Source organism: Brachionichthys hirsutus, chromosome 9 (assembly GCF_040956055.1).
Source record: "Brachionichthys hirsutus isolate HB-005 chromosome 9, CSIRO-AGI_Bhir_v1, whole genome shotgun sequence".
NCBI classification, from domain to species: Eukaryota; Metazoa; Chordata; class Actinopteri; order Lophiiformes; family Brachionichthyidae; genus Brachionichthys; species Brachionichthys hirsutus.
The window spans coordinates 3,433,843-3,454,598 of NC_090905.1; the positions used below are offsets into that span (position 1 = coordinate 3,433,843).

General features: G+C 42.9%; 2 protein-coding genes across 4 annotated transcripts; both read left to right on the forward strand.

Annotated features, from left to right (window-relative positions):
- The first annotated feature begins 7,297 nt into the window (after nucleotides 1–7,297).
- zap70 (zeta chain of T cell receptor associated protein kinase 70) lies at nucleotides 7,298–11,983 on the forward strand. Of its 3 annotated transcripts, none has more exons than XM_068743246.1 (12): nucleotides 7,298–7,702; nucleotides 8,261–8,421; nucleotides 8,516–8,654; nucleotides 8,746–8,840; nucleotides 8,955–8,982; nucleotides 9,069–9,108; nucleotides 9,297–9,474; nucleotides 9,628–9,834; nucleotides 10,324–10,516; nucleotides 10,754–10,894; nucleotides 11,199–11,311; nucleotides 11,421–11,983. In XM_068743246.1, exons 1-12 carry the CDS (start codon nucleotides 7,298–7,300, stop codon nucleotides 11,557–11,559), a joined length of 1,839 nt encoding a protein of 612 aa, XP_068599347.1. In that variant the 3' UTR covers nucleotides 11,560–11,983. The 3 variants fall into 3 exon arrangements, with proteins under 3 accessions (XP_068599347.1, XP_068599348.1, XP_068599349.1); XM_068743247.1 differs by having other exon boundaries at nucleotides 8,746–8,827; nucleotides 8,957–8,982; nucleotides 9,267–9,474; XM_068743248.1 differs by having other exon boundaries at nucleotides 8,746–8,827; nucleotides 8,960–8,982.
- Nucleotides 11,984–13,855: 1,872 nt separating this feature from the next.
- Nucleotides 13,856–17,883, forward strand: mob3a (MOB kinase activator 3A). The gene is made up of 4 exons (XM_068743194.1): nucleotides 13,856–14,041; nucleotides 15,321–15,834; nucleotides 16,496–16,698; nucleotides 16,895–17,883. The coding sequence occupies exons 2-4, from the start codon at nucleotides 15,417–15,419 to the stop codon at nucleotides 16,922–16,924; spliced, it is 651 nt and encodes a 216-aa protein (XP_068599295.1). The 5' UTR covers nucleotides 13,856–14,041; nucleotides 15,321–15,416; the 3' UTR covers nucleotides 16,925–17,883.
- The last annotated feature ends 2,873 nt before the right edge of the window (nucleotides 17,884–20,756 follow it).

A 20,756-nucleotide genomic window follows, 5' to 3' on the forward strand; every position in this document is an offset into this window, starting at 1 on the left:
AAGGGAGTGAGAAGGGAGGGGATAGACAGACTTATGCTCAGATAGGTGGAACAAGAGAGACAGTGGAACACAGACTAGGGTTTGAGATCCAATTGGCCGATACAGATCCTGCTCTAAAAAGACAAATCTATCCAGCATCAGCTGAAGGACTGCCCGCTCCTACATTGTTGTCTCAGCTAATCAATCCTGGATTACCTTTCACTCTGACGACCAGAGACAACAGCAGGTCCCACCCGGGGACCCCTGAGGGCCCCACTCTTTAAGCCTCCTGCCCACCGGAAATAGTTCAAACACAAAGGAAGTCATTGATCTTGCAGAAAGTTGTACTTAATGCCAAAACAGGGTTTGAAGTGGGTATTATGTCAGAGGCTCTGGGGGTAGAATGAGCCAATTTAAGAGGAGCAGCAGGTTGTATGGATGAGTGATTTGCTGGCTGCCTGCCTGACTGTACAGCTTACTAATTGGCTGGCGTCCTGGCTAGCAGACAGCCTATACGAGGCTTGTTTACATCTGGGACAAAGACGGGTACTTTAATAATTACAGCTGCATTGATACTGTGAGGCTTTTTTTGTTTCTTGGATTATTTCTAAGAAAGGTTAAGGAAAACAGGACAGGACTACCGGACAGATTTCTAGCGTGGGACATGGACTATGACAGAACCCCTAACCGTTTTCAACAGTGCAATATATTGGCCTTTTTCAGCATTTCAACACCAACACAAAAAAAAATGCTGATGAGATTTCAGTGAAACTTTATAAAGGGTGACGCCAAGCAATCCAAACAGATGTAGGATTGTTCAACACTGAAAGGGCCATTCTAGTATTTCTTCCATACTAACCAGACATTTTGCCCTTTACAAAAAGCAGCGTTTTTCTTCTTTAAAAAGAGTTTGTTGTTGGTAGAAATAGGAGTTTGAAGTTGCCCTTCGCAGAGCCTGATCTAAAACATGCAGTAAATGACAGGTAACCAATGAAGACAGCGAGGATTGTTGCAATGTAGTCATGGCATTTTGAAAAATCCAATTAGTCTTCATTTGCAAGTACAGTAATACCTTGACGTATGAGTATAATTCGTGGTTCAAATGCAAGAAATTTCCGCAATGAAAAACATGATAGGATGCGTTTGTTTATAGATATACACATATAGAACTCATCTGCATAATATTTGCATTGAAATTCAAATATTGTTTCCATCAGCAGACATTTGTTTTTACAATATCCCCGCAGCCTGAGAGAAACGATTGTCCCTTTCTTTTTTTAACTGCAGAATAGAATGTGAAGTTTTATGATAGCCAAGATGGTCGTTTGGATGTAATCGTTCGGCCAGCCAAACATCACAGATCATAAACTAGTATTACTTCGTTTTGCACAATCCCATTTGATTTTAACTGGTCGATGAATACGAGGTGCACACAGTACCAAAAACAGACTAGAGCAAGGATCAGCGTCGCCTTATCTCGGGCGCCCTTCTCTTTGAGTTCAACCTGGCCACGGATTGCAGCGTCAGCAAAAATCCAACCCTTGCAGTTCTCGAGAAAGGTCTGCCCACCAAGTCCATACTTGTCCCAGCCCCCAGCCCCCCCCCCCCCCCCCTCCATCCCTCCCTCAGTGCTGTCTGCAAGCGGAGACGCCACACTGGCCCAGATGGCTGGCGGCTAACCAACTGCAGCCAAAGGTAATCGGAAGCAGATGGGGAAACCTTTTGGTGACGAGAGCAGGAGGAACAAGTTGCCTCCTGAGAAGAGGAGGTGGAAAAATGAGTGCAAAGCCCAGGGGTAATGAAAGAGACAGTAAAGTGTAAGCCGGGAGAGCCGTTCGCAAGTGTTAATACCCTGAAACGAGTGCGGTGGAATGAGTTGAGAAGAGCCCTCTCGCTTCATTTCAAACAGCAGTGGAGTGGGAAGGTACAGAAAAAACACTAAGGGGTCTTTGTCCCGTTTCAGCTTCTCCCATACGTGGAGCAACCGAAAGTCATTCTCTCTTCCCCTCCCTCAGGCTTCCTCCCAGTCATTTCCTGCACAGAACTCCCCTCCATTTTCATTACTTACTTCTGCACCCCTCTCAATTTTATTGTGGGGTTATTAAACCTGTCGCTTTATATCAACTGCTTTTCATTACTACAAACTCTGCTCTTGTTTATTTCTATAACAGAAAGAGGGAGGAGCTGGACCCCCAACTGCTGTCCTTGTGTGTGTGTGTATTTGGTTTTTAAGTAAAGTTGTGGACAGGGTTCAAAAATCCCCACAGCAACAATCACCCAAAGCTTTCTTGGTAAATTACTTGCAAAGAAATGCAACTAATCTCAGAGTAAACGGTCTCAAAGAGGCGATGATGCTGTACATTTTCTGTGATCTGTTGTGCAAAACCTTCCCTCTGGGCTGTATCAATTTTACCAGAATCAAAAACTTGTGTTTGTCAGCAGGACAAGGAAACGCCGCACACACCGACTTTCTGCACAGCGTTTAGCTTGGATTAGCCATGAACAGCAAGCATATACACACACACACACACACACACACACACACACACACACATACATATATAGCTGAAATCACAGACAAGGGGGAAGGTGTTCTGCGCTGCAGACAGGTTGCACAATTTCCAATGCAATCACATTTTGCAAAAGAGAACAGAAGGAGAGGAGAAGAAACGGGTCGTTGTTAGCGAGAGAGAAAAGTTGGACTTCTCGGGATAAGGATTGAATTTAAGGACTGGCCAGATTTCCGGTGCGATCAAGTCAGCGGACCCTTTTTGACACATTATTTTGTTCATCTGGTCGTGTGTCGTGACTGTTACTTTTTCATGTGTCGCAAAGGATGCACATTGCCCCCCCCCCCCCTTTAAAAGACTAGTACAAACTATGCTGGCCTTGTATTTAACTGTTGCCAGGGAGAGTGCAGCTATCCAAAAACTAGCACACTAATCAAAGCCATATGACTGGCTCAAAGTAAAGTCTGTGTGGAGTGAACAGATGCTAAGTGTCCCTGAGCTTATAGCTTCAAGTCTACCCCCCCCCCCCCCCCCCACACACACACACACACACACACACCATCTCACACCGCTCTGATCAAGAAGTAGCTCATATAACAGCTTTAAGTTCAATTCATCATTTCATTAAACCGGTGCTGCAGCTCCTCTTTTCTAAAAAGATCATGAGGCCGCATGTCAGCCCGCCTCAGCAGCAAACACTCCCTCTCTCAATTCCCCCAAATAAACAGCATGCAGATGAAAACTGAGAACATAAACAGGCAAGAGAACCTCAGATCTGCTCCCCTCGCTCTGAAAATGTGCCTCTCGAGTCTGAAACAATATTTAGTGAGAGAGCCGACTTGAACTCGGCGAGGCGGCCAGAAACACTGGGAACGGATCACAGATGGTAGTTGAAGGTTTTCCTCTTCTGACTTTTATCATATTCATTCCGGGGCAGTCTTTAAATCCATGAATTATTCCAATCTGCTTAATGCATTTATAGTTTTCTTCAGCACTCTTTATCGGTCTGATCAGGTCATCTACAGTGACTTTTGTTGAAGATAAAAAGCAAAATTAGTGTTTGGTTGGAGGTGGATTAAAAAAAAACTATTCATATTCATTCATTCATCAGGAGGGGCAGGTGTTAAAGACCCCCCAGCTTCAGAGGTCAGTTTTATTTTAGCGTCACGATAGAATAGAATTTCTGCGATAGCCCTCATAAAAGGCTTTACAATGGGCTCAGGCAATTTAAGGTCACCCTACACTGGCGTAGGGGCATCATCCCTCGCACGCACGCGCGCGCACGCACGCACACACACACAGCCTTGTCATCAGTCAATGAGGACATCCCAGGGGGGGGGAACCACTCCAAAAATAGACTTGAAGGGGAAATCCAAGAACGACAAAGACAAAATAAAGTTCACAGAGGTGAATATCTGTGACGTCATAACTGAAGACACATCAAATAGTGAATATGTTTGTGGTGATTTTATTCCGGGAGACATATATCTGGATGAATGCGCGTTGGAGGACAGACAGCCTCCTGCTAGAATCATGCCATGACCGCTCTCCTCCGGCGTGCATGAGGCAGAGAGTTCGGAGGACATACCTTCTCGTGTCTCTCTGCAGACGTTCCCACGGCGAGTCTGTCCTCTGTCCTCTGTCCTCCGCAGCGGAGAGGAGTGGACTCAAACCCCTTCCACTTCCACAACCAAGGAGCCCCAGTCAGGCGTCAATTGCCCTACATTTAAAATGATACAGTTCCGGTTTGAACTTCGAAATAAAAGTCATGTATGACAAAGACAAAAACATTTGTTCTCTGTTACTGTTTTAAACTGATTAAACAAATACGGGGGGGGGTTATGGTTAGCAATTATGTTTTCATTTTTCCTGTGTTGATTAAGGCTAAGGGGATTCCTGTGTCATTAACTTCAGGAAGACTTTCCCACCACTGGAAATAAAATGATCCTAATTTTGCTTTTACTTTGAAGGCAGATAACTTCTTCTTCTGCTTCCTGTTTTTGTCTGACTTGATTCAGCGTCATCCTGCTGATTGGCTGCTTGATCAGCACTCCGAGGAAACAGCTGCAACAAGTGAAGTGGTGTGTGTGTGTGTGTGTGTGTGCGTGAATGCGTGCGTGTTCCAGCGTTGGAGTTTTGGTGGAACTGTAGTTTTATTAGTGTATAATTACTTCATTTATATTGCACCTATGGACTGTGGGAGGAAATCAGAACATCTGGAGGGAACCCACACAAGCAGATGTCAGCCTCATCGGATGTTCACCTGTAGGACTCATAAATGGAAAGTCCCTCAATATTTCCCAAAATGTCAGCAAGAAATAACGCAAGCAGAAATATTTAATTTACGACAGCGTGAAGCCTCGAATATTGATGTGTCTCCTTTAACTTGACAGTTCACACTGACTTAAACAGTTCATTTGTTTCCGTGCTTAATGTTCAGTAAAAAAAAAATATATATTTCTCTCTTTCTTTCTTTCTTTGGACAAGAACAAAGCCGGTTGGCTCGTTAGTATCGCTGCACTTATGAAACTGCATCTTGTCTTATAAAATATAGTCTCAAGAAATGGTAGATGGATTTAGTTAAAAGTACTTTTCAATATATTCAACTTTTTCTTCACATAGGAAGTTGCTTTGTAACTGTGTGTGTGTGTGTGTGTGTGTGTGTGTGTGTGTGTGTGTGTGTGTGTGTCTAACCTCCATTTGTCACAGCACCTTGCTTTCAGATCAACAGATAGATCTTTGTCTCTGACGCAACAACATTTGTCTACTTGGCAGCAAAGCAGTAACGTGAGTATCTTTTGTTTGTTTGTTTGTTTGTTTGTTTTGTTATACCTGACAGAGCAGCCGACGTGATTCCAATGTACCCGAGGAAACGTTAAATTATACAGAAAGTGTACCGTAAACTTACTGTCGAAGCCCCCAACTTTGCTCATCTTGTATTTTTCATCTTTGCACCTTCATGATAAAATTGCTTTACCAATTTATTTAACTTATTTCATGGCATATAAATGTATACGTTTTCTGTCATTCTATCAAAATGCCTGTGTGAATGTGTCTTAAGACAATTAGACGACTTTCCGAGGAGTCTTGCTAGTTACAGTTTCATGAAAATTGGTAGAGCAGCGAAGAACCTCTTAAATTTTAGGATGGACCCGCCTCACGTTGGTTTCCAGGAACGTTTCTGATAAGACTCACTTATGATGGTTTGCGCAAGACTTTGTGGATCGAGTCAGGCAAGATAAGCCAGCCATATATCAGATGATTCATCCTTGCTGGAGGCCGACGCTCCGCTGACTGCCATACTGCTTATTAGGAGGTTTTTGGATCGAGCGTATAGCCTCTTGTGTTTGCTTTTAATCAGTTCTTTATGCTTGGCAACATCTTCCCATCAGTGACATCAAGATTAATTGCCTTGGAACAGTCAGTTCTCTCCAAATTGTAAATGTCTGACCAAATGACAAACACGATTACGTTGCACCTGAGGGTCCTCAGAGGTCCTACATCATGCAAGGGGGGGGGGGGGGGGCGGACAAACACTCTCTCTTCTTTGTGGAAAACAAGCATTTGAGTTTGTAGATTTTGGCACATGTCACTCATGTACTCCTCCGCTTGTTGAAAACGCGGTGACTCATACGTCTCTTTTCCACTGCTCAGCGGGTCACTATCTGCTCCTCTCTGCAACAACTCATTTGCAAAAGTGTTTTTTTTTTTTAGGGTCGTAGAGGTTTGAATGTGGCATTTAGGCCATTTCAGGACAACAGAACTTCATCTGACTGAAAGAGCCTCCAGTTCCTGGTTGACAAACACAACGTTGTGCGTTCAGGAACTGCTGCATGCTCCTGATTGCGTTTCCATCCCCATCGCTCTTTCTCTACTGTTACGCCATTCATTTATCCATTTATGTCCTGAGGTCTCTGCTGTGGTCGGAAGGCCATCAGGTCAAAGCGAAGTGTTCAGCAGCTTTTTTCAGCTCAGTCGGGGGGGGGGGGGTTGTATGGGTACAGCGACACGCGTGCAAATCAGGAAGCTGAGGTTTTCACCTGTTTTAGTTTAGATGCAAAAAAATAAAAATAAAATAAATATTTGGCATGTATTGAAAAATGTTCATCCGGTTCCATCGACCAGTTTCTCTGGTTTTCAACGTGTGGTTGTTGAAATTAAAGCCAAATAGAATATCCCACATTATCCCATGTTCTTCTGATTCACTTGCACCTTGGCCTGATTATTACATCGCATTCTTCATGCAGTCTGTGTTTTTGACAGCGTAAATCGGGTAAATTACCCCCCCAGAAGGTTTTTTGTAACAGATAAGCAAATTTACAAAGCAGACCTTTTTGATGCAGAGGGAATAACGTAGAACCAAAAAGCACCTGCTCAACGGAAGAGAGAGACACTGGAGTAGAGAGTGTGTGAAGGCGGACTTGTGACTTCCTGTTGTGGCTTTTTGTTTTTTTTCTCCACCAGTTTGTTCATCTGCAAGCTTCATGCAGGCTCAAAGTTTGGGCGTCTCTTGTGAAATGCCCCGTTCAGATATGGCGTTGTGCAGCTTCTCTGCGTCGCGCTCGCGGCCCCTTAAACATGTCATGAAATGTTCTCGAAGTGTAACAGAAGTCAAAGGTTCAAAGGTCACGGGGCGGATCTAAATCTTTTATTGTACTGGTCACAAAATGGGATACTAAAGCCCATTCCTAAAAAATGTTAGACCTTTTATGCTTCCCTCTCTGTCCCTTTAGGTCCTTTCTACCACCTGCATCCAGAACTCCAAGTCAAAGCTGCCCCCCCGCCCCCCACCCCCCCCAGGTCTCACCATGTCCACCAACCCAGCAGCCGACCTGCCTTTTTACTACGGCAGCATCGGCCGCTCCGAGGCCGAGCAGCATCTGAGGCTTACTGGGATGGCTGACGGCCTCTTCCTGCTGCGGCAGTGCATCCGCAGTCTGGGCGGCTACGTTCTGTCTGTCGTGTGGAACCAGGAGTTCTACCATTACTCCATAGAGAAGCAGCTTAATGGAACCTATTGCATCGTAGGAGGGAAAGCTCACTGTGGGCCGGCGGAGCTCTGTGAGTTTTACAGCAAAGATCCTGATGGGCTGGTGAGCACCCTGAGGAAGCCCTGCCTGCGTTCGCCGGACACACCGATCCGGCCCGGGATATTTGACGACCTGAGGGACAACTTGCTGAGGGAATACGTGAAGCAGAACTCGAACCTGGAGGTGAGGCTCTTGTTGGTTCTATGGAAGAGCTACCAACACATTGTCACTTTTTAAGTGTGTCAATAATAATAAAAAAAAAAAACTTTATTTCAAAGGAAAATACTTTATTTATACACCAGTACATTTATGTGCAGGAGTATTATAGTAACTATTTATTATGTTGTAACTACAGTGTAATTACTGGCTAGCGCCCCGTTTCCTGCCATAATATTGAACTGTCGGAGCCAATAAAACTACAAAGCATGAAAGATTAATGCAAAAAACATTTTGTTTGGGGTCCAAAATAGGTCAAACCGAATAAATAAAGCAGTTTTGAGCATCAGGCTTAAATCACACCTTTTTTTTTTTCCAGAACCTGCCAATTGAAATATCTATCAAAGAACCGAAAACTAGAATCTCTCTACTTTGTTCAACATCTTGGTGGTTACCTTTGTACCTGTGCTCTACTTGAGTTTCTCCACGTTCTGTTATTCTTCACCTCTGAAAAAAACGTTGTTTTTTTTAAATATTAAATAAAACATACTGCTTAATAAAAGCAGTATATTGTTTGCTGCTCAGGGAGAAGCCATGGAGCAGGCCATCATCAGCCAGGCTCCTCAGCTGGAGAAACTGATTGCCACGACGGCCCATGAGCAGATGCCCTGGTATCACGGAAAAATCCCCCGCCAGGAAGGGGAGAGGCGGCTGTACTGTGGAGCACAACCAGACGGCAAGTTTCTGTAAGTGGCTCCAGGGGAAGCTCTTGCTTCCATGTTGTTGTTTTTTCTCCATGTGTCCTGACATGTTGTTGTTGTTGTTTTTGTTGCTCCTCAGACTTAGAGACAGAGAGCAGCCGGGAACTTTTGCTCTCTCCATGATGTATGGGAAAACTGTGTACCACTATCAGATCCTCCAAGACAAATCCGGGCGGTACGCCATGCCAGAGGGATCCAAGTTCGACACAGTCTGGCAGGCAGGCTGGCCTTCCGTTTTACAATCACATCTTCACATATCTAGTATTGATGATGCAGTTCAGGAGCTTTTCTGAATCGCTTTCCCTTCAGCTGGTTGAGTACCTGAGGATGAAAGCGGACGGCCTGGTGACTGTTCTTGGGGAGGCGTGCCTTAACAGCAAAGCTGCTGAAAGTACTTTCAGTCTTCTTTCGTTTCCATAGCAAAGATTAGATTATGCAATTAATCACATTATTACACCTAATTACCAAAATCAATCATTGTTTATAACATTAAAACGACTCTAATGTGTTTCATGATCTTCAGAGACACCCAACATCCCTGCCACTGTGAGTACTGACTGCGTGTTGCTCTGTTAATGCCAGAATATTTGTCTTTCTCTAAGTTTTCTCTTTTTTTAACGTGACTTTTTCAGAGGCGTCCAGGCGCAAATGGATACACACCGCCCCCTAAAGGTTAGTTGTATGAAGTGCAATCAACTCAAACCATTTTACTGTAAAAAATACTGTTAAAAGTACACAAATATTAGTTGCTAAATAAATAAATAAAGGCAAAATATATGTGTATGGCTTTTTATAAATAATATATGTAATAATATTGTTATTTTTCACAGTTCATAATTTCTCTTTTCATTCTTTACAAGTCTCATCGAACCGTTTGCCTGAAGGCAGTGAGTGTCAGGGAATGGACGCAAATCCATACCATAACCCGAATGAAGTGAGGAAGTTTAACATCCAGCGGAGTCTCTTGGTGATTGATGAATTGGAACTCGGCTCCGGAAACTTTGGCTGCGTCAAGAAAGGAGTCCTCAGTACAAATGCGTGAGATTTATTTTTTTAAATAAAACTTGAATGGTACACAATAAAGTGTGTCTTTAAAACATGTTGCCAATATAATGGAAAGATGATTAAAGGCAAAACGATATCAAGATACTCAGATCTGGATGCCTGTTGAGTGCTTTCTGCTTCTGTCAGGGGCCAGATCGACGTGGCCATCAAAGTCCTGAAGAGTGACAACGAGAGGCTGGTGAAGGAGGAGATGATGCGGGAGGCAGAGATTATGCATCAGCTGAATGATCCCCACATTGTTCACATGCTGGGTCTGTGCAACGCTGAGAATCTGATGCTGGTCATGGAGATGGCCTCGGCCGGACCCCTCAACAAGTTTCTCTCCAGCAACAAGTGAGATCAGCAGATAACAAATCACACATGTTATTGAAGAAGACTTTTGTGAATGGACGCTAACGCTAATGAAATGTCAGCATGATGGATCTAAGACACTATTTAAAGGGGACATTGTGAGTCTTATTAGAAGTAAGAGCATCACAAACAGCTGCTGCCATCTTTAAAATCTATTCAATTAGACATGATTTACAAATAATGTGGCTTTTTTTTCCCATTTTCATGATGCAAATTACGAAAGCCAAGTCTTCAAAACTTCAGTGCTGACTCTTGGCTATTTTGAATGTGCTGGTCCTGCAATCAATTTTTTTTTTAACTATAATTTGGGACATTTGTCCCCCCCCAGGAGTGGATGATAAGCATCTTCTTCTTGTTTGTGAATACCTGCAGATGTCTTCACATGTGCATGATATTTAACTCCTGTAATGAAATAGGGTGCAGGGGCAGAATATTTTTCGGAGTGGCATCTTATTTTTCTTCCCCCCACAGGGACTCTGTCACCGTTGAGAACATCACCCTCCTGATGCACCAAGTGTCGATGGGAATGAAGTATCTGGAGGAGAAGAACTTTGTGCACAGAGACTTGGCAGCCCGGAACGTTCTGCTGGTCAACCAGCAGTTCGCCAAAATCAGTGACTTTGGGCTCTCCAAGGCATTAGGAGCTGACGACAACTATTACAAGGTACACACACACATTTCCTGGGATGCAGTGACGGAAATATAGAACAAGGTAATGATGGCAGGGTGTGAACTAACAGCACAGCAGCTCATAAAAACAGATAATGCGACTTAAATTGTTTTCCCGAGAATCTCCCCCAACAGGAATAATAAACCAAGCATGCCACCTCCCTCTGTGTACCGGTAATCTGAATTTGTTGAATCCCTGACATGCTGCTTGCTGTCCGTTTGTGTCGCATAGGCTCGCACTGCAGGCAAATGGCCGCTGAAGTGGTACGCTCCAGAATGTATAAACTTCCACAAGTTCTCCAGTAAAAGTGACGTGTGGAGTTTCGGCGTCACCATGTGGGAGGCCTTTTCCTACGGGGGGAAGCCTTACAAGGTAACAAGTGTCAAATCAGTAGTTGACGGGGAATGATGACAGGTCCAGGTATTTTTTTTTTAATCTATTTAACACCCTCTCTGTTCCTACATATTGATTCCCTTCAAAAAATTACAGTTTAATCTCCCAGAGCCAGACTACGATCCAGATTATCCTTGCTCGGATCTTCCTCAAATTTATTCAGCTCTTCAATTATCAAAATCCATTGACAACTTTTCAGAAACACAGACAAATAAAAAAAAAACATTCAACGAAGCAAAAAGAGATTCCGCTGCAGCTCTTTACCTGGCCTAATTTCTTCTAGAAAATGAAAGGCCCGGAGGTGACGCACTTCATTAAAGATGGGAACCGCATGGCGTGTCCGGCTGCGTGTCCGGAGCAAGTTTACACGCTGATGAAAGAATGCTGGACGTACTCGTAAGAAAGCAATCGTGTCTTTGTTAGCTCAGCTTTACTTTATTTTGCCGTTTTGACTCAATAAAGATAATTAAATCGCATGTGGCTGATTTGGGTCTTCGCTCTCTAGGCATGAAGATCGCCCTGACTTCGAGAAGGTTGAGAAGTCGATGAGGTCCCACCATCAATCCATGTCGAAAACATCTGGGGGAGCTGCAGCTGCTGCCGAGTCTGTCAAGTCGAGCTTGACAAGGGCGATTCTGTCCTAATGTTGCACAAAGCTTCCTTTCAAGCAGCTAATAAATAACTGAAACAAAGATCTTTCTATGAACGGCACACACTGACCAGCTTTGACCGCAATGCACCAATACAGCCAGTCAGGGCCATTGACAATAAATGTGCATTTGTAAATTGAACTTCAGCGCGATGACCATGTGAGGAGGGCGTCTGTGTGTCTTTCTGTTCGTCTGTCTGTTGTCGTATGAATGGAGAGCAGCAGTCTAATTCTATATTCTGGTATGTTGCAGTACGATGGAAGCACACGGCTCATGATGATGCTATTTTTCACTGTTTTTGCCACCACCTATTGATACCTACGATATAATGTCTGATAAAATATAAATGGAATGTTAATCATTCAATATTCCTGTAAAATCAGGAGTTTATGTCGAAATAAAGTTGACTATAAACACAGTGTAAATCATCTTTACCAACCTTCTATAAATTAATAGAAGTTACATTTCTACTACATGCACTAGTGGTTTTATTTTGTGTGAGTAAAAACTGCTCGCTGTAAAATAGCCGAATACATTTAATGGTTTCCCAATATTTGAAATAGATCAAACAAGTGCAACATAGAACTCTGTAATATAGAAATGCAGCACAAACCTTTTTTGTCATTTGTGGTGTCTTTGTGTGGAAGCAACTATATAAATGATCTATGGTCTATAACCAAGATAATATGTATATAGAAGTATGTAATGCAGCTATACTATTATATATTGTACACACTGTCAGTGAATTTCAGGAGTAACATCTTTTAGCGTGAATTATTACCTCTGTAATTGTAACTGTGTCATAAAGTAAATTAGGACACTTTTCCAGGCTGGCCTTCAGTCAAATGTTGTATCACAGGAAGTACTTCTTGACTGCCAGAGACGCTCACACGAGACAGGAAGTTGGTGTAGCAGCTTTCAAAATAAGATGATAAGCCTTTTGGTCTGCACACGTTATTGGAAAAAGTCTCGAATCAACAATATTTCATGATTTTATTTTGTCTACAAAGGTGAACACCATGTATTTCGGGAAGAAAGTATCCTAAAATAGAGGAACACGAGAAATACCAATACTTCAAAACTGAACTTATTTAAAACTTTTATTATTTTCTTTTTTATTGAATAGTTTTGCCTTGAAATTTAAAGTTTTTGTACATCTATTCCAGATGTTGTGAAAATTCTCAACATTTGGTTTGATCATGTTTGATTATTGTTTCTTTCCTCAGTCTGAAAACACACTTTTTAAAGGAATGGCCACCCAAGACTTTATCTAGCTATTCTGGAATGGCCGCCCCCTTGTCAAATTAACCCTCACCCCTACACTTAAAAAAAAAAAGAACAAGGAGAAAATCATATCTGCAAGAATGCCAGAGCTGGGTCAACATGACCGTGATTTGCACCATTAGCATACTGAATGCAGGGTAGTCAGCCAGATGAACCGACATGCACGAATGCTCACTACACAGAGTGCATCTATGCCAGTATTACATAGCCAGAGGAATAACATCCACACTACGATCATCATATCCACCTGCAGCACACAAGAATAAGCCAGATTCCGTTCCAGTTGCTTGTACAGTATACGTCACTTGTAAAACACATGGCTGTTGTAAAGTTGTTACAGGATACATCCATGATCTTTGAATTGTGGGTATTTTCCACGAACTGAACGTTTTAATTTTTCTATGTAAACATAATTTTTAATAAGGTGAGTCCAAGGGTGGAAGTGTATCACTTGTACTGTACCTTCCGGCCTCATCATTCTTTTTTTAATACTCCTTTTTATTCCTTCCTCTTTAATGATCCCTTTGGAAAAGTCAAGTTTCACTTTTTTATACCACTCGTGCAAATGTCTCAAACAGTGTAACCAAATCTGTCTACAATAATTAGTCAGTCTTCTTTTGCTAGTTTTATATTGCGTATTGTTGTTATTCATATCACTGAATTATATATTGATAATTATCTGTCAGATTTGTGTGTGGTTTTAATGTATCTGAATAACAGTGGAAGCCATGGTGGCACAGTAAGTGATACAATTAGGTTGAATTTTACTTTATTTAATTTATTCAAATATTGTTGAATTAACAATATTTTGTAATTTTGTAAAAAGCTTAGGAATATTTCAGATACTGTCATTTCAGATGGCATCTTGCCACATAAACGATCATATTTTGTAGTCTCCGCATGATTTTTATATTGGATGTACATTATTTTGAAAGTTCTTAACCGGATATAGCTATCGATGTTTTTCCACTTAGCGCTGCTACACTTTTTCGTTTCGTAAGGAGGAGTCAGGCGTTAGTTGCTATATCGAAAGGCCATGCTTACTGATATATTTGAAAATTGGGCAACATGTGTCGCGCCGTGTATCGATAATGTAGCCTGAGCATTTTGTCGACGCAAAGCTTTTAATCAGAAACCAATCAATTATTGACATAAGATCGAAGGAAACTGACGGAACAGGAAGGCGGAACAAGTAAGTTCGGGCAAAGAGTCTTTCGTCTGTCGTCACCGTTCGACCATCCGTCCGGCGTAATGATTTTACTCGGTGATATATTCGATGTGATTTCCGTTAAGTGTGGATCGATTATCTTGCTTTATTGATGTAGCTGAAAGCTACATTAAAAAAAAAAAAAACAGAAGCAACAAGTCCCGACCGAGTTAGCGTTAGCTAAACTTGGTACAGTCGTCGCGAGCCCTTCTGTTTGATCTCTGGCTTCCGGCCGTGACGGCGTGCTAAAGCTAAACACAATATAAATGCTAGGTTGCTAAGGCAACCGTGGGTGCAGATATTTAATCGAGAGTCGAAACACACGTCGTTGTTTCCTGCCTGGCAACAGACGGGTCGACTCGGTTTTATTGTAGCTCGCAGGCGCGTTTAGTGAGTAAAAGAGGAAATGCCTTTGATGTTTCATCCCCCAAACCTGCGAATAAACTCCTGTGTTTACTGGCACTAATCTTACTCTCCATCCCAACACGCTTCCACGTGCGTGTTATTATGGGATTAATCTTGGCATGACCCCCATTTCTGAGGATTAACGCTACGAATGTAAGATTTGTATTTGAAACAAAAACCGGATTTAGGTTTTTGTTTTTAATTCTTTTTAGGCCTTAATGACACAGATTTTACTGTTTGCTGCCCCCCAAAGAGAAAACATTTGTTATTTGCTGAATTTCTTTTGGAGAGATGGGATGTGAGCCAAGGAACGGGTTGCTGAGTCATATTACATTTCGGTATCTGATAATTACTTTTTTTTTTTTTTTGCTTATACTTCATTTTTTATGACATTTCTAGACACAAAAATGCTTCCAGGATGAGATCCACGTCAGAGCTCACTCAACGTCAAACTATCACCCGGATCTGGAAGTAATATCACATAAAAATGCCCCGAATGTGAGATTAAAGACGGAAATGATTTGACAGACTTCCAGCGAATGTTTTCCGAGCTACAACCGGAGTATCAGGGAGAAATGATCAAACTAATAATGAAGCCGAAGGGATTCTAAATTGATGGGGAATGTTTTCAAGGCCAAGGAGACCTGCTCATTGAAATGTATACGGCATATTTAACAAGCCTTATACATTTCAATATAGCAGTGAGTAGCAGGTTAGCGCTTACATGGCTACTACCTGCCTGAGGTGGAAATATTGATGTAAATATTACATTTCTGTCACATCCAGGTCGTTTAATGCAGGTGGAATAATGATCAGGCGAGATCTAGGCCTAATCAAACTGCCCTTTCTGCCTCCACAGGATCACAGACTTGGTGACGGCCTCTTTACTGCCCCCCCCCCATTCTAACAGCAAACAATTCACCAGAGGCGTTCTAACAAACCTCCGGCTGCCGCCATGTCCATCACTCTGAAGCAAGTGTTCAACAAAGACAGGACATTCCGGCCCAAGCGCAAGTTTGAGCCCGGGACGCAGCGCTTCGACCTGCACAAGAAGGCCCAGGCGTCTCTGAACGCGGGGCTGGACCTGAAGCACGCCGTGCAGCTGCCCCACGGCGAGGATCTCAACGACTGGGTGGCCGTCCACGTGGTTGACTTCTTCAACCGCATCAACCTCATCTACGGCACCATCAGCGACTCCTGCACCGATCAGACGTGCCCCGTCATGTCCGGCGGGCCCAAGTACGAGTACCGCTGGCAAGACGAGCACAAGTACAAGAGGCCGACGGCGCTGTCGGCCCCCAAGTACATGAGTCTCCTCATGGATTGGATCGAGGTACAAATCAACAACGAGAACATCTTCCCGACCAACGTCGGTAAGTCCTGAGACGAGCTGATTGTCGTTTTACACTTCAGCTTCATGGAGCATCACAGAAACGCTCGTAGTCCAACAGAAGTCCTGAGAGGCAGAGATCAAGCTTCCATTGCTGTTTAGATAGAAACGATAAAAGATAGAGAGGCGCAGGATTGTATTTTCTTTTTTTTTTATTCTCTAGCACTAATTATTTTGATTTCGGGCGACTTGACTGGAACAAATGAACATTTTTCAAATAAATAGTTTTGTTTACTTTCAGGTGTCTAAGCTCAAACATTTGGAACCCCATTTATAATATATTATATAATCTAACCCTATCAATCCATTTTGATTTGAACAGTCCAGTAATTTCAGCCTTAATCACACTAAAGGCCGGACAATTTATTTTTAGCGAGTATCATGCTGTGAGCGTAAGAAGGAATTATGAGATAACAATCTGAAGCCACTGCTTTTTCAAAAATGCGAGGCCACATTTACGAAATGACCACATTCCATTCATATCAATTCATCTTGTCAGGCGGCTCATTTTTCTGTTATCGCTCAGCCCGCTTGAACTCGTTTGGTGCCCGCCGAATGCAGGAACGGTGGATTTAGAAATGTGTCCATCCTGGATTGACTGCTGCCCCCCCCCCCCCCCCCCCGGTTCTCCACTCGACTCCCAGGTACTCCGTTCCCCAAGAGCTTCATGCAGGTGGCTAAGAAGATTTTATCTCGTCTCTTCCGGGTCTTTGTCCACGTCTACATCCACCACTTTGACCGCGTGAGCCAGATGGGGGCCGAGGCTCACGTCAACACCTGCTACAAACATTTCTACTACTTCGTCACTGAGTTCAACCTGACCGATCACAAAGAGCTGGAGCCTCTGGTGAGTCGGGGAGGTGGGAGGGACCCCGACGTGAAGCTGGGAACGCATTCAAACGTGATTGTTAAAAATAAAAAGCTTGTTCCAACTACTTTTTCGTGTTAATTTAGAACAGTCTAATGTTTCTGATTCTCTAAATCATTATTTTATGACGATTGCACTCGTTTGACGACCTGTTCTTTGTGTATTTTCTCTCCAGAAAGAAATGACTTCTCGGATGTGTATCTGAAGAACGCCCGCCGACCCGCTGACCCCCCCCGACCCGTGCGATGAGTGGATCGTCCACCAGCGGAGAACAGAAAGAACAAATTCAAAAAAAGTCTATTTTTATATTTAAGTACTGTAATCTATTTTAGCCACATGCTGTAGGTTTTAATCAAGAGTCTTGTCTCATGAGGCGTCCTGTTCCTTTTTAAACATTTTATGAGAGCACAGTATTAAGGCGCGTATGTTTGTTGTTTTGTTTTTTTATGTCATCGCAGTCATTCCAGGATGCTTCGATTTTTCTGTCTAAAATCATCCACAAATAGTACGAATTCTTACTGTGTGCCTATAAACTGATTACGGTATGTTGCTACGTTAAATTGATTCTTTAATCTGATTTTAATATGAATTTGGTCAATATTTTAACAAGCAGTTGCTGGTTCCTGATGTCTGTAGCACTGAGCTACATCTGGATCTAATTTATTGATTTGTATTTTTCTGGGAGGCTCGCAGCAGTTCAGTTTTCCCACTCTGATCTGAACAGTAAATGCAGTAATGCGGTATATTTTCCAGACAGAACGAGTATTATGTACAAATGTTAAGATCGCAACGAGAAAAATACAATCTTTTCTGTTTCTAAGAGTCATTTCTGTGTTTTCAAGGTCGTTTCGTGTGTTTAGATAAAGGCGGGGATTGAGACCACGCGTTTAAAAGTTAACTATATATTTGGAAATGAACTGAAACCAGTAATCACATGACTGAGACGTTATCGGGAGAGTGTCACCACCAGACCGGTGCTCTCCGATGTCGGGACCAGAGTTGTTTGTAGCAGATACGCTTTGCTGGTGAAGGTCACGCGAGACGCAGACCTCACATGACCATAGCGGCGGAACCAGCACGACGGGTAAAAACCGTCCACAGGGTGGCATCAGATGTCGAACACAAACATTCTATCGCACACAAACATTCACTTTTGAAATAAAAAAAAAGAACTTGGCATGAAGCCTTAAGTATTTATGAAGAAAAATGTTCATTTGTTACCCCCTGCAGGAACAAAGAGGCGTCAGGAGTTGAGTGAAGTTTATTCTAATTACAATAATAATAATAATACTCCATTACAGGTCAGAATTAAATATTAACCAGTTCCCAGTTTACATCTTATGTTTTCATTAAGCTTAATGTGAAATGATTTGATGTGTATTTATAATATGACCCACAGCATGACTATAAACACTCCGTTGTCAAATGAAAGGTAAGCAGTAATTAATCCTGTCAGATCAATGAACTCCTCCAACTAAAAGTATTTCAACTTATCTGACAGTAAACCTAGTGTAAGTGGAATAATGATATCATATTCCCAGCTTTCCCGTTCTGCCCAAGAATGTAAATCATGAACAAAACATGATGCAACTATCTGCTCCAATAACGTCAACCACTGAAACGTCCTCATTGCTGAAACCTGATCCTCTTAAAGGATTGTCCCCTCCTCGTCCCAGGCGTCACATCCGCCCCAGCTCACTGGCGGCGTGCGCGTACGTGCCGGACGAGCCGAGTCCGCCCAGGCCTCTTCCCTCCCTCGTATGTTTTTCTGCTCTGGAATGTACCAGGCAGCCTCGAAGGCCTCCAGTTGCAAGACAAAGACGGATGCTGGACGGAGGCCAAGAACAAGGGGGGGGGGGGGGGGGACGAGCTTCTGGCTGCAGTAGAACCAGACTGAGGCCCGTCCAACTCTGTCAGGGTTGACACAACAGTGGCAATTGTTCCGATGGAACAGTGAGATTATTTACAAATGGGGATGAGGCTTTAGGAGACACTGTGACTCAGCGAATGCTGGAATGAGCACACACCCTGAACGCTTTTGCAGTTGTACATCAAATGCTTAACGCAACGCTGCAGCTGTAAGGTGACCTCATTGGGTTTGCTTTGGGTCAGTACATGATGTCCCTATGATAACAGCCTCTAATGTAGTCCAGTGGGAATGTACCTCTGACGTTCTGCAGTAGCTCGGTTCATTTAGTTACTCTGTTTCATTTAGTTACATTGTTTCCTCTCATTGTTCCTTTACGTCCTGCTTCAAACATAAACATGGATCTTCCTCTCTTCCAGTTCCAGATCAGATGTGTGTCCACCTTCACGTCTTAATTCTAATAATCAACTAATTGTAAAGGTTTGGCCTGATGGTGGCGCTGGAGAACAGGTCAAGGTTTTATTATTACGGGGGTTATTTATGTATTCAACAAATAAACCAAGCTCCTGACACAAAAACTTGGCAAACACTTTTCTGCAGGGAAATACCCCCGTGGGTATTATGGAGGGTTAAAGATGCAGAAGTGAGGATTATGGGTTTGTGAGCGATAAAACAAACCAGACTTTTAAGAGTTTATTTTATCTTCTGGGAAAGATTCCCATTTCCATTGTGAAGCATGGCGTCTGCCGTCGGCAGCAAACGCTTTCCAGCTCTATTGTAGACGTGAGCGTTCCTCTTTGTGCTATGATTGAAGTTTGCACAATAGCACAGCAAAGACTGACTATTATTCAGCCATAAAAATAATTCAGCTGTGTTGCAATATGTCCTAAACCTACCTACCTATTTCCTCTTGGCTTGTAAAGGAGAATGAACCAGTGTTGATTTACAGCATGACACGTAAGTCTGCATGCAGGAGGCGGTCATGTGTATAGACATAATAGAAAGGATCAACCCCTTCAGCAACAACAAATGTTGCATCCCATCTGAGAAGAAATACCAGACACGCATCCTTTCTGCTTATGTGGATGGTATAAGAAAAAAGAAATGGAAAAGTTAAAACAAAATAAAGGCTGTTGCAAAAAAAAAAAAAAACCTCACTAACTTGCTGAATCTTGGATTCATTTACAGGAGGGCGTATTTCTACCGTTAACATATTTGCCTGAGGTTACATTTGGAGTCTTCCTGGCAAAGTGTTCCCTCCTTCTAGGAAGTTTGCACTGGGAATGATTCTTAGAAAATGTACAATCAGCTCCTTGGGGGGCGGTGTGAGCTGCTGGAGGAGATTATGCAATGTTGAGCAATAATAAACTGTACGAGGCTTCCTCTTGAAGGCTCTACCTGACAGTTTTTTGTTTGTTTTGGGGTTTTTTTGGGGGGGGGGGGGGGGTGATGCATATGGATATTTCCTGAAAACATTTGCAGGCATGCTTATACAACACGTTCCTACCTGTACGGTGATGTTTGGATGCAAATGTTTGTTTTTGCAACAGCTGAGGTCACCTCTCAACGCGTTACTTGTCTGAACATCGTTTTTTTTTGCATTTTGAAAGCATTTTTTTGTTTGTTTTTAAGCTCTTTCTTTTCTCTGGGCGATAATTTACAATCTGATCGACATTTTTTCACGAGCTCGGGCATCATTAATCTGTTCGATTGGTGCCTTGCTATTCTGAAATTGTAAAGCTATTAACCGACCTGACAATGGTCTTTATTAAACACAATGGAGCTGATGCAGACACACTTACATGAAATCGTATTTCAAACAGGACTCACTTAAAGCCTGAACACAGAGCCCCCCCCCCCCCCCCCTCCTGTGTCTCCTCAGGAGTTGCTGCCTCCTGAAGTTATTTATGTTGGCCTGGCCCTCGTCTTACTGACCTCTAGTGACACTGAGCCTTAATGCATGATCTTGTTTTGCTGCTAAACCTTTGACTGCACCATGTGCTATTGGCTTGGGGATAGGCAGTCGATGCTTGCGTAATGTTTGCTACCGCCGGGGTTTATGTTTGAGGGGCAGAAGGTGAGAGGAGGGAGAGCCAGATATCCTCCAGTCACAAGACATTAGACTCTTGAAAACAAACCATACATGGTTCCAGCTTGAACGCCTCCCTTG

Coding starts and splice junctions, on each gene's coding strand:
- zap70 (XM_068743247.1), top strand. CDS start 7,298: ATGTCCACCAACCCAGCAGCCGACCTGCCTTTTTACTACGGCAGCATC. Junction 9,475..9,627: donor GGAGTCCTCAGTACAAATGC/GTGAGATTTATT, acceptor TGCTTCTGTCAG/GGGCCAGATCGACGTGGCCA. Junction 10,517..10,753: donor CTGACGACAACTATTACAAG/GTACACACACAC, acceptor TGTGTCGCATAG/GCTCGCACTGCAGGCAAATG.
- mob3a (XM_068743194.1), top strand. CDS start 15,417: ATGTCCATCACTCTGAAGCAAGTGTTCAACAAAGACAGGACATTCCGG. Junction 15,835..16,495: donor CATCTTCCCGACCAACGTCG/GTAAGTCCTGAG, acceptor CTCGACTCCCAG/GTACTCCGTTCCCCAAGAGC. Junction 16,699..16,894: donor ACAAAGAGCTGGAGCCTCTG/GTGAGTCGGGGA, acceptor TTTTCTCTCCAG/AAAGAAATGACTTCTCGGAT.